This window comes from Trichechus manatus, unplaced genomic scaffold (assembly GCF_000243295.1).
Source record: "Trichechus manatus latirostris isolate Lorelei unplaced genomic scaffold, TriManLat1.0 scaffold00398, whole genome shotgun sequence".
NCBI classification, from domain to species: Eukaryota; Metazoa; Chordata; class Mammalia; order Sirenia; family Trichechidae; genus Trichechus; species Trichechus manatus.
Window position 1 is genome coordinate 313,692 of NW_004444334.1, and position 18,467 is coordinate 332,158.

Genomic DNA, 18,467 nt, shown 5'->3' on the forward strand with positions numbered 1-18,467 from the left:
GCACTTCCTTAGGCTTCATTTGTGAATTCTACCAAATATTTAAGGAGAAAAATAACAAACACTCCTTGAGAATAGAAACAGAGGAAACATTTCTCAACCCCTTTTATGAGCCCAACAAAACATCAGTACTAATTCCTGACAAGGATATTACAAGAATTAGATAAACGTAAATCCAAAATACTAAATAAAACATACATACATTAGGAACGAGACAAATAAATTGGAGAAACACAACTTTGTTTTAATGCTTGAAAGTGAATAAGTGTGATCCACAACATTAATGGAATAAAAGATATAAAACATTTTATTATCTCAAGATACGCAGAATAAGCACATGATAAAATCCGACAGCTACCCATAATAATTAAAAAAAATTTAGGATATGAAAGAAAACGTCCTTAAGCTGATAAAGGTATCCACAAACACCTACAGTAAATATCATAACTAATGTTAACTCCTGAAAAATTCTTATCTTATATATGTAACAAGATAAAAATACTAGCTATGAATCATCATTATACTAAAAGTCATAGCCAGTGCAAATGGGCAAGAAAAAGCAATAAATGGCAAAAGGCTGGGAAGAAACAAATGGAATTTTCATATTTGGAGATATGAGTGTACGTAGAAATCCACAATCATCTACAGATAAAATATCAAGCTTGATAATTTAACATGGATACTAGAAGCAGAGTCAAAATGTTTTTAAATATATTTATATATTTCAGCAAAAACACAAACTTACACACGTGCGTACATAATCTGACACAAAAATAGTTTCAAAGACCTTGTATTTTGAGGCTGAAGGTGTATTTCTGAGTCACTCATCCAGAAATCACAGTTAAAATCTTGGGTAAATTAAGGTTTTACAAGGTAAGTTCACTTAGACGAAAAAGCATAAGCTCAAGAAACTAGCTTTGAGGGATGATGATTTCGGGGTGGGGGGGAAGATAAGAGTGGGAGAAAGCTGTAAGAATGATATGGAAAAACTAATGCAAGACATCATAGATCACAGTAATATGAGAATTTTAAAGCAACTAAAAAGTCCAACTCAATTAGCTTAAAAAGGAGTGAAATTTATTGGGTTCATCTAACCAAAATGTCCAGAAGTAAGTCAGGCTTCAGGTATAGTTTGATCTGGTCTCTTATCCTGCTATCCCACCTGCGGGGCAATAGTTTCTCATATATACAGCCTTTCTGGCCTTGGGTTTATAAATCTGCCAAAAATAATTGGTTGGGACACAGCCTACCCTATAATTGGTCTATTTTATGTACCTTGTAGGGACTGGACAGTTTACTATACAAATTGCAAATAAGGTGTGTAAAACTCTTGCAGGAATTGGTCAATTGCTATGCAAATTAGGTGACTGTGACCTACAAAGGGAATTGGTCAGTTTGTGGTATTGGTGGGAGGAGTAGGCTTGTGAAATGGCCAACTCCACAGAGGTTAAGGAGACCTCACCACCATCAAGAAGAACCTAGAGAGGAGTGTTTCATTTGGACCTGGGGACCTCTTAGACACAGGAAAGAAAGAGCTGTAAGGATGAAGACGGTACAAGATAGCAAAAGACTGTATGAGATGGCAGCAGCAGTGGCACAAGCAGGAGGAACGAGGAGACCAACACAAGGTGGCTACAGTGGGCTTGCCGACCCACAGAACAAGAGAGAACTGAGCGTCTTTGGGCCGGTGGCTGGCTGGCAGAGAGGGGCGCCTCTGGGCACTTGTCAGTAGAGCTAGAGAGCTGTAACACTTGCCCAAACAGGGCAGAAACCAAGCCCACTAGGGTCTGGTATAAGTAGGACTGAGAGAGGGGCCCACCTTTCAGCAAGTCGAGAAGAAGCTAAGAAATTTCTTTGTTGGGAGCTGTCCTGGTTGAAGGACTGTATCCAGTCTCCCGAAGTATATCCTGTTACCTCAAGTTGATCCTGATCCTGAGTTGTAGCCTATTTCTTCCCTAATAAACCACATAATTGTGAGTATGGTCTGCGTGGCTACTGCAATGAATTATCAAATCCAGCAGAGAAGTAGTAAGTACCATGGAGTGGATGGCTGGTGTTAGAATTGGTAAAAAGTTGGAGAGTGGAGGTACGCCTGACCTCCACCTCATAAAAAAAAACAAAAAACAAACCCGTGGCCATCAAGTCAATTCCGACTCATAGTGACCCTATAAGACAGAGTATAATTGCCCAATAGGGTTTCCAAGTAGCGGATGGTGGATTTGAACTACTGACCTTTTGGTTAGCAGCCAAGCTCTTAACTACCACATCACCAGGACTCCAGTTAGGAATCAGCTTTTTGCTGATCCTGATCTTGATTCTCATCCCTTCACTTGAAGTTAAGAGGACTTCTGAGTTAACAGATTATAGTCCATCATTCTCTTGTATCTATTTTCTTTTATTTGTAGATTTCCTATGAAACAAAATGCTATAGGAGTTTTAGGCTTTGCACACATCATAACTTCCAGAAAAAGAGAGGTCCTCGTTCCTCAACCACAAAATGTGAACTTCAGTTGAACTGGGCCAAATTAGGTCAGATGCTCAAAATGAACCAACTATTCTGACCTCAGGAATGCCACTGGTTTAATCCTTAACCAAAAAAACCAAACTGGTTGCTGATGAGTCAATTCCAACTCATAGCGACCTTATAGGACAAAGTAGAACTGCCCCATAGGGTTTCCAAAGAGTGACTGGTGGATTCAAACTGCTGACCTTTTGGTTAGCATCCGGGCTCTTAACCACTGCGCCACCAGGTCTCCGTGGTTTAATCCTTAGTTACATATAATTCTATGAAGCAGGCAGGGTATGCTTGTGATGAATATCGTAGACCATGGTTCTTAACCCTATCAATTTCGCCCCTAGGGGACATTTGGCAATGTCTGGAGATATAACTGGTTCTCACAACTGAGGAGGTACTACTGCATCTAGTGGGTAGGGATGCTGCTAAACACCCTGCCGTGCATGGGACAACTAAAAAAATTATCAGGCCTGAATGTCAATAACGGTGCTATTAAGAAACCATTAGACCAGAGTCTCAAACTTAAATGTGCATCAAAATCCCCTGAAGGGCTTTTAAGACTCAGGTTGCTGGTTGTCTCTCACAGAATATCTGGGAGTAGGCCTAGGGTGGGGCCTAAACATTTGTATCTCTTGATGACCTAAACAAGCTCACAGGTGCTGCTGCTGCTGGTTTGTGGTACACACTCCAAAAGTCACAGAATAATCAGGGAAAAGGTCTGTAGTTGAGGGTTCAGCAGGCATACAAGAATAGCGTGGCTACTCTATAGGATAAGGTGGGTCGAACACATCCTAGAGAAGCAGCCAGTAATGCTAACAAAGGGGGGAGAAAGCTGTACTTTCAACCATTTCCTACCTTCTCAAGTATTTTACCTTTTTTCCCCAAACCCTGATACACCATATTAAAATCTCCAGGTTGGAAAATTTCTTCCCCTGGCTTATCCAAAACTGATGCTTGCCCTATCCCCCCTTCCTAAGCCCTCTACAAAAGGAAACTTAAATTCCCCTCAACACATCATCTTAATCTAAGTGAATTTGATTTTTTTTTAATGAGGCTTTCTAGAAAACTATGAAAAAAAATGAACAAAAGGCATCAAAATAAGCTGCCAGTCAAAAATACAGTTGAATTGAACAGCACAGATCTCAAGATCCCCGAGGCAAGAACGACCTTCTGATTCTATTTCTTGAACAGTTAACACCACCTGCACTATTACTTCTCACACATACTGTCTCCCGCACATTCTGACTGGAAAATGAGGAATGGGAGTCTCCATCTAGTGATTCTTTGTGGCTAGACTATAGTTGTGGTGAGGGCAAAGGTGGTTTTCTCCAGAGGGCTCCAGCGCAGAGACAAGGAAATCAAGAGAGCATAGGGGTTTTTGACTAAGTGAGAAATATTTTAGTAAGAATGGGAAGATCTACAGATGAGGAAAAGGAAAGGAAGAAGAAGACTTAAAAAAAAAAAAAAACACACCATTCACTTGGCAGTTGTATTAACTCAGATCATTTTTACTAAGCAAACACATACACAGGTAAGAGAGCTTGCCAGGGATCCACATATGGCAAACACTACCCTCAAGGAACTTACAAAGTAGAAGGGGAAGAAAAACAAAAACAACTGCAATGCCATGGATACAGAGTAAAGTGGCTCTCTCCAGACCAGACAGGGTTGTTTCCACTGTGGCATGAGGGAAGGCTTCCTGGAGGAAGTGGCATCTCTGCTGGGCCTTGAGAATTAGAAGGTCATCCAGACAGATACAGAAAAATTACACTTGAAAAACTCAGCATCTCCGCAAATACATTCCTGCACAATTATATTTATCCTACTATGACCAATGACATGTAAACAGTAGGAAAAAAAACACTTTAAAATGAAAAGTTAAAGGGATGTTGCCATTAAGATATATATTCCACGTTTCATTTATTCTGATACACAGTTTTTCTCGCATTTTAACATCTATGAAATCTGGATGGATCTTAATATCAATACCATCTTACAATAAGTTCACAGTTTTAAAATAATTGTTCTGCTGTTGTACAGATTATGATTCATCGTACAAGTGGATGGAACTCTGATTTAATGAAATACGATGAGTATCACAATTTGACCCTGGCAGACATCATGAGCTCTTATTCCTAATGGGAAAGGAGATGTGATGAGTGCTCACTGGATATTCTGATATGACCTGTTAAGAAAAAACACACACAAAAAAATAGCTCTGCATTAAGGAAGTGAGAGTTTAGCAGAAAGTAGAAAGTGTCTGATGGGAAGACTAAGGCTAAAGAGAAATTAAAAAATGGAAAAGAGTGAGAGAGGTGGACAGAAAAGTTAAATATAAAAAAAAAAAAAACTCACCAGCGCCTCATAAACCATAATGCAAGGCCTATCGAAAGGATCAAGGAGGGCACTATTATTGCCAAACAGATCAAGCCGATGGAGATGGGATGTCCTGGTAATTGGGACAGGACACAAGGATGTCACTGCAAATTCCATTCTCTGATTTTCTAGGACTTCCTTTGCCCACCTGAGTGTCAGCACCACTATCGACCTGCTTCCAGTGTATGGTAACATTCCAGCTCCCTCACTCATGTCCACAACATCATATATCCATCCCTTTTCTCTCCTTCTATCCCATCTCACCAAATATACGGGTCCTTCATTCTTAAATATTCTGTAGTTTGGATCATTTGCTTTATCCCAGCTGGGATTCCAAAAAAAATCAAACTCGTTGCCAATGAGTCGATTCTGACTCATAGTAATCCTATAGCTACGCTGTAGGACACAGCAGAACTGCCCTATAGAGTTTCCAAGGCTGTAATCTTTACAAGAGCAGACTGCCACATCTTTCTCCCAGGGAGCTGTTCGTGGATTTGAACCACCAACATTTCCATTACAAGCTTAACCGCTGAGCCACCAGGGCTCCTTCTGTTGGGATTAGGGTATGAGAAATCAATCAATCCGTCGATTTCTCTCTCCGTGTGTCCCTGTCTCTCTGATCTATCAAGCCCCATCCTTTGCCCAGCTTCTCCCTCTATGTTTAAGGAACATCTCCTTCCATATTTGGTGGACACCAGTTCTTCCTCACTTTCTTACCCCAGTAGAGGATGATGTCCTGGCCACCTAGACTGCTGTGCTTCACTCGGCAAGATAGGCCAGCTGCCCTCCCAGCCACCACATCCAGGGTTGCTCGGAGATACCAGGTCCCATCTGAATTAGGCAGGACATCACTACGCTGAGTGCCCAGTTGCTCCTGCTCCCCCCGCATCCACATCACCCACACAGGCTTTGGGTAGAATCCTGAGATGTGGCACACCAGCAGCAGACGGTCTGAACCAGGAGAGGGGCCACCGGACAGCCAGGTCTCAGGCTTCTCTAGGGCAGGGAGAATGTTCAGATTGGGACTCCCGTCCAGAGCATAGAGACCCAGACCCCACACAGGTTTGGACAGTGATCCCTTTCAATCCTATGGGAACTAAAACTATGTATTTTATTCATTAGGCCTCTTTCCCTCTGGGTATTTTCCTATACGTAAGTTTACGAACATTGTTGGAAGTGACATAGAAAAGTCTTGGAGAGAGAGTGGAACTAACCTTGCCTCTGCAGATCTGCCTTCCCTGCATTGAGAACACTCAACAGAAATCGAGGGCAGGATTTGTAGAGAAGCTTCTCTATTGTATCAAGGATCCCTTGGTACTGACTGACTAGTGCACAGAACCGCTCTGCTCTGCTGCCGCCCTCTGGGGCAGGTGCACATGAATAATTCTTGACGCTCAGGAAATCCAGTCCTCCTAAAGCTCCCCTCAGGAAGCTTACAGTGTTCTCCCCAGAAAGCAGCTCACAGCCTGCTATGCCCTGGATTTCAAAGGGGTCTGGGTAGAGAGGAAACACAGAAAAACTCATTAAACAGTAAACAAGAAAGTAAGAAATTGGGAAATGACCAAACATTTTGGGTGAGTAGAAAGCTCTGGGATATGAAATGATGAGCCCAAAACCAATTAGAGCATTTAGAGGGTTTCAGGAAGTAGAGCATTGGTAAAGGTACATGTCTCATGAACAGGGGAGAGATTATAAAGATGTATCATTTGTAACAGGTCAGAGAGGGAGAGTAGGATTCCAGGATTCCAGGGTGAATGGGAATATGATATTGAGAGGTAGGCTGGAGAGGAGACCCTTGAAGAGATGGATTGGAGGAGGAGGTCACACTTTAGGGCACTCAGGCGTAGGGTAGAAAAAGTGAGCATTTCTTGCTTTGTGTCTGAGACAGGAGCAGGTTTCACAGAAGTCAAACCAAGGAAAGGTTACAAAAGGTGAGACTCCATATATCAGAGAGGAGGACACGAAGCCATGAGATTCTAGAATACTTTGTGGAGGTGTGGACTCAGAGCGAGAGACTACTCTAGTGAAGTGCGTGCACGCAGTTGGATATGGTAGGGAAGAGAGAAGGATCAGAGGGAGTAGTGGCTCAAACCAAGAGAGGAAAACGTCAGTGAGAATTACCCTAGGTCAGGGGACTGGACTCACATTCCATCTGGAAATCACTGGCTCGGTCCTGCACTTCCCGAATAAATCCAATGAGGTAGACTCTAAATAGCTCCTCCAGCTCTATCATCTCCTCATCACTGAAGTTACCCTTGGACCAGGGCTTCAGGAAAATAGCGGTGCCTGAGTCACTATCCCAGCCATGAATCTGCAAATCATCCAACCAGCCTGAGCCTTGATTTTGTGCCCAAGTGCTGTTGGCAAAGGATGAGGTCTGGATGAGGTAGAAGGTTGGCCCCTGGAAACCTGTGGGTGGCAGAAGGATAAGAATAGTGAGGAGAAAAGGAGAAGAAGGAGGGAAAGAGAGAGAATGGAAATGGAAAAGGGCCAAAGAGAATGAACCCAGAATTTGAAGAACACAGAGGCTTGAGACATTTGCTTGCACCAGAGCCTCAGGTTCCAGCCTCAACCTCCAGAATGGTCGAAGAGGCTGGAGACAGGTGTGCCCAGAACCTTAGTTTCCAAATGCACCAGGGTCAGTGCAGCATGCTTTTACCCAGACCCCCTCGCACCCTTGCTGGGAGCTGCCAAAATTATTCTTACCGTCCTCATTATTGCCATCTGGAAGGAGAACTACCAGCAATAGAAGTGCCAGAAGCAGCATTTCGCTGGGAGACAGAATTTCTGACTCAGACCTGGTGTTTGATCTCCGATTTCAGCAAACCTGACTTCCTCTCTTTTCCAACTGACAGTTTCTCCCTCAGAGAGGCTATCAGAGAAAAGTTGTGCTTCCCACAGCCCTGGGCCTCCTACTCAGCTTCTCATTTCCCCTCCAGCCCTGACTTCTTTCTGGCTTTCTCTATGTCTCTCGCTTCCAGCTGCTCTCCTGGTCTCCAGCCTCCTTCTTACTGCCCTGGAAAATTCCCCATGTGATTCTGAAAAGTCACTTCACCTGCCCAAACCTTTATTTTCACATCTGTGAAACAATTGCCCAGCTTCAATTGGCTTTAATCTACAGTTGGTATATCTACTCAACTCTGCCTTCCCCTCACTGCCCTCTCTGCTCTGGAACTCCATCATTACTCTTCCCAGTGTTCTCAGTGTCTCCTCTTCCTTGTCTCATCCCTTTGACTGGTCTCCCTAATACCACATTCTCATTTCTATCTTTGCTTTCCTCCATCTTGCAAAGCTTGACTGACTTCTACTTTTTCAAAGTCTTCTAGAATTTCCCATTTAAACGAGTAATTTCTTTTATAAGGATCAGCGTAAAGCTTGTTCCTATGAGACGGAGGTTAAAGAGATCCCAAATGTCCAGTTTTTCCAAACTGCTGTCCTACTCCATCATCTCTAACATCAACTGCTCCTCCTCCCCTCAGTACTCTCCCTCCTGTCTATGGGTTGAGTAATTCACTGCAATGTCTCATAGAATTCACGAGCTGTACTTACAGTCAAGTGGTTTATTAGGGAAGTAGCAGAGTACAACTCGGGTTAAGGAATGACTCAGAAGTAACAGGAACAAGTCAGGATACAGTTCTTGATCAAGATAACCTCTTCTCACACTCTGCCACTGAGCCCTGCTTGGGAACTTCTCAGGCAAGCCTTACAGCTCTTAGCTCCACGATTTGGCAAGCCCCACCACAGCCATCTCATGTTGCTATCACTCTTGCTACTGCTGGGCCACCATCTCTTGCTGTCTTCTGTGTTACAGCTGCTTCTTCTCTCTCTGTCTCCCTTTAAGCCTAGCGGGATGGCAAAACTGTCAATCCCCTTGTTAGTGTTCCATACACCTTATTTGTATGATCCCACCCTGACAAGTGTTCCATGCACCTTATTTGCATTAGCAGCAAACTGTCCAATCCCCTTGGTGGGCCACAAGCACCTTATTTGCATAGTCCCACCCAATCATTGTGTGGGAGTCACAAAGACTATGGCTAAAAGGGCCATATTAAGTAATTCACTACATTGGGCCATTGTAACAACATAAATTTCAGCCAATTTACCAATATCCTTGGGAAAGAAGCAGTAGTTATCATGTAGATTAGTGGCCCATATGGCTGGAAATAAGAAGAAAAATGTCTCTTCTATTTGGCTTTCCTTTATTTACTCACCAAACAGAATATAAAGAAATGAACAATGAAACCAAAGAGCTGGAGTAGTTTGCAGTCTCCTAAAGTAAAAAAGTCACTGAAACCAACAAATACAAAAAGTAGACATAAACTGTTGTTTTTAGGTGCTGTTGAGTTGATTTTTGACTCATAGTGACAGAGTAGAACTGCCCCAATAGGATTTTCTTAGCTGTATTCTTTAGGGGAGCAGATTGCCTGGTCTTTCTCCCATGGAGACACTGGGTAGGTTCACACCACCAACCTTTTTGTTAACTTGACCAGTGCACCACCAGGTCTCCTCATTAAACTTTAGACCAAAACAAATCATCCAAAAGCGTGGGGGGCGGGGGGGATTTTTAATAGAACATTCTTTTAAATGATGTTTCGTAAGTGTTTGTTATTTTGAACTCTGGGAACTTCGGTGGTTCATACTTTTCTCTCTATATCCATTTGCTATATCCTTAACACATAGAGCAATGTTGGACAAGAAAATGGTGCGCAATAGGCACCTGAGGCAGGAAAGAATAAAGGAAAAAGAAAGAAAGGGAGGCAGTGAAGAGGGGAGGGAGAGGAGAAGAAAGCAAGAAAGGATAAAAATCATTCAGTCCAGCTTTCATGCTACATCTAACATATGAATATACGTAATTTAGGACTTTTTGAAAACATCAGAAAGTATTACTTGATAGGAAAAGAGAAATTTGTACATTGATTTATATTAATAAGAATAAATAAATATACTTGAAAAGCATATATAGAAGGTTCTTATATAAACTCTGTCTGCCAACTTATAATGAAACCAGGGAGAACTCTTGGGCCATGTGGCTAAATGCCACTAGAATAGTTTGTTCTCATCTGTGCTAGATTCTGTCCTCTGCCAGATTCTCTTTGTATATTTTTGTCTCAAGCCAATCTCAGCTAGACAAGACCTCATTTTATTTTCAGACCACTTATGTGTAGAAAGTTTTCATTAGATTTTATGCATTTGATTCAGGTATCATTTATTATTTCTTTATTTCCAGTTTGACAGTTGCAAGCAACACAAATTGTTTTGAGCTGATTAAGAGAAAAATGAAGGGAACGAATTGAAAAGATATGGGATTATTTTATGGATATTTTCCCCAAATATCATTAGATTCTCCCTCATACCAGGACCAATTGCCAAAAGAGGTTCATTTTACCACATAGAAAATGAAAGGGTCAACTCTAAGGGACAGATATAAATCTCAAGGTTTTTTTCCAACAAAATTTATTTATTTATGCTTATTATAATGATAAGGAATGATAAGTATTTCCCACACTGATTTGCTCTTCCTTTCTGGGTAAAGTCTGAAATTTCCTCCTTTAATCTCACAATTCTGAGCAGAGATTAAAGGACTGTGCATGAAATGTCATAAGTTCCAGGGTCTTGCTGACTAATCCCAATCAGCCTGCACCAACACCATGAGACCTTCAAAATGAAGCCAAGAATGAACCATTAAATGACAAATACACCTACAGTAATGATAACAGCAGTTTAACAAGCTTTTATATTTCAGCCAGTATTTTCAGCTTCTATAGAACTGAAAGCCAAGTCTAATGTGCCTCTGATCACTTACCATAGGCCAATTCTTACATGTGCCAGAATTTTTCCTCCATTTGTCAGCAAGCAAGAGTAGATGGTAAGCCAGCAATTTGCTAGATTTCAGGCGGCCGGGGAAGTTTAAGTATGAGATTGCCTTCGGCTATTCAAAAGAGTTAGTACCTTCCTAATGAGAACTAAGGGAGTACTGGACAGGACGGGTGAAATCATAGGCAAGAAGGAGGCTTAAGAGGTAACATGTTCTTGTTCTTTCTTGTGCTAAAACATCATCCCAATCCATCTTTAGACACAGAATGAAAGTTGTTTCCAAGTTTAGAACAGCCTAATAAGAGGTGCAAAGGTCTCAGTGAATACATCTTGTAGGCATTTCCAAATGACAATTTCCAGGGTGTTTCTGACATAAAGACAGAAAAAAACTGAAGAGGATGTGCGTGTGTCCGTGTTGATTTCTGGGGTGTGTGTGTGTATGTGTGTGTGTGTATCTGCTGATATTCACTGGCATGAAAGCACAGCATTTAAAACATCATGTGGATTCTGGGAAGATGGCAGCATAAACAAACCATCGTTCTGACCATTCCCCACATATACAAAAAGGAAACAGTGCTTGGCTTTGAGAGATTCTGAATTGGGGAGCATAGGAAAGCAGCAGGGAACCGCAGACAGGCAAGAAATCAACAAATCAACAAGTTGCATACAGTAGGAAAATCACTTCGCCTGCTGTCCCTTTCCTCCCCTAATTCTGTGAACTGGGGAAGTGGCCCCAGGAAAAGAGCCTGCTTCCTTAACCACCTCAGCCTCTGTCTGTACAAAGAGACAGAACCCCAAGCTTCTGCCCTAAAATCAACAAAGCAGATCTCCCTAAGGGTCCATTTGGAGTGTGCCAGCGCCTCCCCAACCCAGACACTGTCGGTTGCAAGCATACTGTGAATTACTACAGAAGGCCTGTGCAGTGGAGTTTGCTCTCACACTCAACACTCTACCTGCCTTTCTGCACACCACATTGCTCAGGTCTCTGAAACCACTAGGACAGTTCAGGTCTGTCTTCTCTCCCTTGTGGTCAGTGATGAGTACTGCTGACTGAGGCTGCTGTGTGCTAAGAAGCAGGCATGTTTAGCAGTGGCTACACCCACAGCCAACATACTCTGTGGTGGGAGTGGGGGGCGCTGATAGCAACAAGGCAGACCTCCCCAGGAGTCCATTTGGAATGTGCCAGCATCTCCACCACCCAGACACTGTTGGCTGCAAGCCTACCATAAATAGCTAGAGAAGGCTCATGCAGTGGAACATGCTTCCATAGGAAATACTCTACCAGCTTCCCTGAGCACACCAATACTCAGGCCTCTGAAACCAAGACAGACCACCCGGGGAGTCAGTTCAGGTCTGTCTTCTTCCCCTTTGCATCAGTGCTGAGGAGTGCTGACTGAAGCTGCTGTATTCTAAGTAGCAGGTATCTTTAGTAGAGGCTATACCCACAGCCAACATACTACAAGGAGGGCTCAGATAGCAACAAGGCAGACCTCCATGGAGGTCCCTTCAGAGCATGACAGCCCCTTCCGCACCCAGACACTGGAACCTGCAAACTTGCTGTGAATTGCTACAGAAGTGCCCTGTAGTGCAGTCTGCTCTCATAGTCAACACTCTACCTGCCACCCTATGCACCCTATAGTTCTGGCTTCTGAAGCCACTTCCAGCTGGTGCTGAGGACTGCTGACTGAGGCTACTGTGTGTTAGGAAGCAGGAGTCTTGAGTGGAGGCTGCATTTCCAGCCAGCATACCACAGGGTGGGCTCTGATAGCAACAAGTAGACCTCTCTGAGGATCTGACCAGAGAGTGACTCCCCTCTCCTCACTTGGTAATTGTTGATTCCCAAACCCAGAATCAAATATGATAAATGCTGAAGCTTATACTCCAAACAAAATTATCTTGTATCTCAGCAATTGGGGGGTGGGGTGGGAAATGTCATTTTCAGTAGCTCTTAAGAGCTGAGAGTAACAAATGATCTTGAGACAAGCAGAACTACAGGACTTATGCTACATGTACCTCTAGCCTAAGTCAAACATAACATTTTGTAGGTTACATAAGCAGTCAACTTCTTTCTTTTGTGTAACACAAACTCCATTTCCATTTGGCCTTTCCTGTCACCACATAAAGCGTGACTAGGAGACCAATGAGCCTGTCATTTTTCAACTAAAAGTTTAGAGGTCTTTGTCCTGTAATATCATCTTCTATCTTCTCTTTCTATGCCCTTGACAAGTTTTTACAATATATTCAGCATCCACGAGTCAAAAATCTGGACTCTAATCGATATGTTTGCTTTAAGGATAATTCTCAGATTTTCTCCAGTCAGAAAAAAAGTACACAGTTTCCTATATCTACATACCACCTAACAGAAATGTGGTGGTAAAATATTTTAAGGGTAAGAGGTTTTCACTCATTGGTTCTATTTAAATAGATAAGAAAATGCAAAATGAGTAATGTAACATTCTCTATTCCTGAATATAAATGGTTCACAACATTAATAAGAGTACCTTCATCCAAGATTACCACTGCCTAATTGGAAAGTCCAGAACAACTCTCCAAACCCAATGTACATGACTCTTAGCAATATTACCAAAATTCAATACGTGATACCATCTAGCCCACAGACAACAGCAGATACTTAACATTATCGGCCATTGACATTAACCTTGCTTTTTTTTTCCATTGTAAGCCTTTTACTTGGGTAAAACACCAAAGACTCCATTAATTCTATGTATTATAAATTCACTAGAATGAATTTTAAGAACTCAGATGCTCAAGCGTGATGAATGGACTAATTCTCCACACGACAAATATACCCCTGACAGCTATGTGGCAGAACGGGAAGGTAGTAGCAGTTAGCGTTGGAAAGGATGCCGAATGGATCAATGTGAGGGCCAGCAATGTCATAATGTATGCAGATATAGAGACTTGCTCTGAGAATCAAGAACCTCTAGAGGGAGGGAGATTCTAAGAATTCTGGCCCCGTGTTTCAGGGAACAATCCAGATTTTTTTCACAGAGTTAATATTTACCAATCCAAAACCACACTTGTGTTCCTCAGACCACTGTTGTGGCCATTGTTACTACCCTGCTTGGCTGCGAACTTGGCTCAAGGTACCAATACATTCACTAGGAAATGAAAATGATGCTCCACAAAAGGAACACTCAGAACTTAATTTATACCCAAGGCTCTCCGTACCAGCACCATAAAGACTCCTCTCTCAGCAAATGGCCTATGCTATCAAAACAAATGCCTGAGTGGGAAAAAATATTTCAAAATCTAGATTGTTAATCACACCAATCAAGGGGGACCTGTCCATAAGGTAGGGTTGTGCATTTATTGATGAAATGTACAGTGTAAGGGTAGGAATTAAAAAGTGAAAAGTTACCTGATCCTTCAGAGTCCCCAACAATGAAACAAAAACAAATATCCTAAAATCCTACTCCAAAGGCAAAAAGGAACACGACTTGGATCCAAACACAAAATTTCTACAAAGCGAGACCAATAGAAGAGCCTTCTGAAGACGTACAGCTGCCAAGTAAGCTGGTGTCTGAGCTCTGCTACTGTAAGCAATCCCTTGCCATCTGAGCAGTGGTCACAGTACCCGAAGAAACTGAACAAAGCAAAGGAAATAGAACTAAATGACTAGCCCATGGTATGACATTTTTATAATTATATATGATTTTATGATATGTGATTTTAACCAAACAATAAAAGTTAATGATATTCAAAAAAGGGCAGATGTATTTTTATCTGCTCATTTATATATGCTAACATTCATTTATTCATTTATTCAACAGGTATATTTTGAGTGCCAGCTCTGTACCACCTCTTCAACAACCAGCTTCTCATCTGAGTAATACCACCTCATTAGAAACCTAGAAGAGAGTTCACAAACTCCCTTTTAGCTCAGGGGTTTGATGTAATGGATCAGCTCATTGGCTGGATTTACATAAATCTAGGCAGGATACATAAATTCTTAATCGGTGGAAAGAGACTCACAGGTGATCTGTAGGGGGCGTCTTTTCAGTGATAATGTAGTTGCCTCCCCAGTTACTTGGACACAGATTTAAGCTTCAGTGCCAGACCCCCAAAAAACTTATTGTCATCGAGTCGACTGCAACTCATAGCGACCTTATAGGAGAACTCTGTCCTATAAGGTGGATTCGAACTGCCGACCTTTTGGTTAGTAGCTGAGCTCTTAATCTGCACCACCAGGGCTCCTGATTGGCAAATTCACTGCATTTTTGCCTTCTGCAATTCGATCTAGACTGTATGTTGCTGTCTACGTGACAGCTTTCCTGTGCTTTTAGCTGAAGTCTGTTCTAAATTTTTTTTGTGTGTGAAACATATATGTAACAAAACATTTGCCATTTCAACATCCTTCACACGTGCAATTCAGTGGCATTAATTGTGTTCATCATGTTATGCAACCATCACCATTATTTGTTTCCAATTTTTTCCATCTCCCTTAACAGAAGCTCAGTGTCCCTAAGCAATGAGTCTCTCTTTCTCCCTCCCTCCTCCTCTCCCTTGGTACTTTAATAAACTTTGGTCTCTATATATTTGTTAGTTCTTGTCTTTTTATATAAATGAGGTCATACAATACTTGTCCTTTTGAGACTGGCTTATTTCACTCTGCATGATGTTTTCAAGGTTCATCCACATTGTAGCATGAATCAGAACTTAATTTCTCATTACCACTGAGTAATAATCCATTGTATGTATGTACCACACTTTGTTTATTCATTCGTCTGCTGATGAGCATTTAGATTGTTTTCATAGGGTTTAATATCCAGAATATATAAAGAACTCCTACAACTTAACAACAAAAACACAAGCAACCCAAGCAAAAAATAATCAAAGGACTTTGTCTCAGTTCCCTAGTGCTGCTATAACAGAAATGCCACATATGGATGGCTTTAACAAAGAGAAATTTATTCTCTCACAGTCTAAGGGCCTAGAAGTCCAAATTCAGGGCGCCAGTGCCAGGGGAAGCCTCTCTCTCTGTGTCAGCTCTGGGGGAAGGTCCTTGTCATCAACCTTCCCTGGTCAAGGAGCTTCTCAGCACAGGGACCCCAGGTCCTGGCTCTTGTTTCTTGGTGGTATGAAGTCCCCATGTCTCTCTGCTCACTTCTCTCTTTTATATTTCAAAAAAGATTAACTTAAGACAAAGCTTAATCTTGTAGATTGAGTCTTGCCTCATTAACATAACTGCTGCTAATCCCACCTCACTAACATCATACAGGTAGAATTTGCAACACATCGGAAAATCACAGCAGATAACAAAATGGTGGACAATCACACAATACTGAGAATCATGAACTAGCCAAGCTGACACACATTTTGCGGGGACACAATTCAATCCATGACAGACTTAAGTAGACATTTCACCAAAGAAGAAATCAAATAAGCCAATAAGCACATAAGCATCATTAATCATTACCAGTAAAAACCAGTTGCCATCAAGTCGACTCTGACTCATGGCAGCTCAGTGTCTGTCCAAGTAGAACTGTGCTCCAAAAATGGCTGATTTATCAGAAGTAGATTGCTAGGCCTTTCCTGCAGGGCATCTCTGGGTGTACTTGAACCCCCAATCTTGCCATTAGCAACAGAGAGCATTAACCATTTGCACCAGCCAGGGACTCCCATTAGTCAACAGGAAAATGCAAATGAAAACCACAGTGAGATATCACTTCATGATGGCTATGACTCAAAAAAAAGAAGAAGAAAGAAAAAAACAGAAAACAGGTATTGGCGAGGTTGTGGAGAAACCTTCTTCCATTAGGAATCCTCTTCCATTGCTGGTGGTATAACAAAATGGCATAGCCGCTGTGGAAAACAGTCTGGCCAATCCTCAAAAAGCTAACCATAGAATTACCGTAGAAGCCACCGATTCCACTTCCAGATATACTAAAAATAATTGAAAGCAGGAACACAGATATACACCAATGTTCATTACAGCACTATTCACAACAGCCAAATGAAGTGTATCTTTTTTAAGAATGCATTTTAAAAAAATGAAAAGAGTGCATATAACCTGTTACCATCGAGTTGATTCTGACCCATGGCAATCCCATGTGTTACAGAATAAAAGTGTTCCATAGGATTTTCTTGGCTGTAATCTTTACAGAAGCAGATGGCCAGGCCTTTCTTATTTGGCACAACTGGGTACATTCCAGCCACCAGCGTTTAAGTTAGTAGTCAACTGCAAACCATCTGTACCAGCCAAGGACCTTATGAGGCCAGATGATCCTTATATATCTGTGTTTCAAATTCTAGTGTCAGATTCTATTTTATTGTTTTTAGCATCTACCGTTACTGATGAGGGAACTTCACTCAATCTATTTCTTGTTAGTTTGTAGGCATCTTTTTCTCTCCAAAACATTTTCTATCTTCTCTTCCACTCTTTTCTAATGGAATATTTATTAGTCAAATTCTGGAACTTTGTAATATTAGTGTACATATCTTGTAATTTCTTATCTATTTTTTAAATTTCTTCTTCTTAATGATGTAGGGCCATCTTAATGAATTCCACTTTAATATAAATCAAGCCACTAAATTTCTTCACTGTGACGGGCTAGAGTACATCCTATGTCTTACATTTTGTTTTACTGTCATTGATAAAGTTTCCAATTTCCATAATTTATAACCAGTTATTTTTTCATATCTGTTTAATTTTGTTTTGCTCCATTTGTTTCTGTTTTACAGATTTTTTTTTATGTAAAGGGATAATACAGTGCAGACTCTATTGTATTGCATAAGACTTAATAAATGAAAATCATAAAACTTGAAAAAATTAGATATCAACGACAATTTCAAATTTGAAATTATTTACTGCTGTATATCTTCCCTTCCTATCAAAAATTGTAATCACTAGTTTCTTTGCGTTAATTATTTCTTTTTCTTTTCTTTTCTTTCTTTCCATTCACTTCTTAGATGCCTGGAGTTCATCTTCTTCTCAAGTCCCCTCCCCCGCCCCAAATAATATCTCCTGAGTTCACACAAGTTCAGAAATATTTTTCCTTACCCTTGAAGGACATTTGGGATTATTATAAAATTCCTGGGATACACTTTGCTTCTTTGAGGAGTTTATGAATATTGCATCGCTGACTTTCAGCATTGCATGCTGCCGTGGAGAAGACTGAGACCTGCCTGTTCATCCCGTTAGAAGTGATTTATTATTTTTGTGTAGATGTTCCAAGGATCCTTTCTTCATATTTTGCCCAATTAATTTAATGAGATTTGTATCAATACTTACTTATACACCTTTCAATTTGTTGAATAGTATTCTTTTATTTCTAGTAAAAGTTTCCTGAATTACTTTCTGAAATATTCCCTCCGCTCTAGCTATTTTCTTCTGGGATTTCAGTTATGCATATGTGGGATTTCCCATCCCTGCCTCGAACATCTATCAATTTCTCTGTAATCTGTTCATTTAAAGTTCATTTGGATCATTTTATTCTTCCCTGTTATATTTCTTAATGCCTTCAACAGAAGATATTTTCCCTGGTGTCATGGACTGAATTGTGTCCCCCAAAAATATCTGTCAACTTGGCTGGGTCATGATTCACAGTACTGTATGATTGTGTACCATTTTGCAAATCTGATGTGATTTCCTTATGTGTTGTAAACTCTATCACTATGATGAGGTTATACTGATGAGGTCTACAAGATTAGATAGTGTCTTAATCCAATCTCTTTTGAGATATAAAAGAGAGAAGCGAGCAGAGACACATGGGAACCTCATATCACCAAGAAAGCAGTGCCG

General features: G+C 41.2%; 1 protein-coding gene across 2 annotated transcripts; it reads right to left on the reverse strand.

The window, feature by feature from the left end:
• Positions 1 to 3,999: 3,999 nt before the first annotated feature.
• Positions 4,000 to 8,538, reverse strand: LOC101356948 (T-cell surface glycoprotein CD1b). Of its 2 annotated transcripts, none has more exons than XM_004391019.2 (6): positions 7,595 to 8,538; positions 7,034 to 7,297; positions 6,103 to 6,381; positions 5,606 to 5,884; positions 4,868 to 4,961; positions 4,000 to 4,697 (listed from the first exon to the last, which is right to left on the reverse strand). In XM_004391019.2, the coding sequence occupies exons 1-6, from the start codon at positions 7,653 to 7,655 to the stop codon at positions 4,676 to 4,678; spliced, it is 999 nt and encodes a 332-aa protein (XP_004391076.1). In that variant the 5' UTR covers positions 7,656 to 8,538; the 3' UTR covers positions 4,000 to 4,675. The 2 variants fall into 2 exon arrangements, with proteins under 2 accessions (XP_004391076.1, XP_023581557.1); XM_023725789.1 differs by having other exon boundaries at positions 5,606 to 5,719; positions 7,595 to 8,535.
• Between the last annotated feature and the right edge of the window lie 9,929 nt (positions 8,539 to 18,467).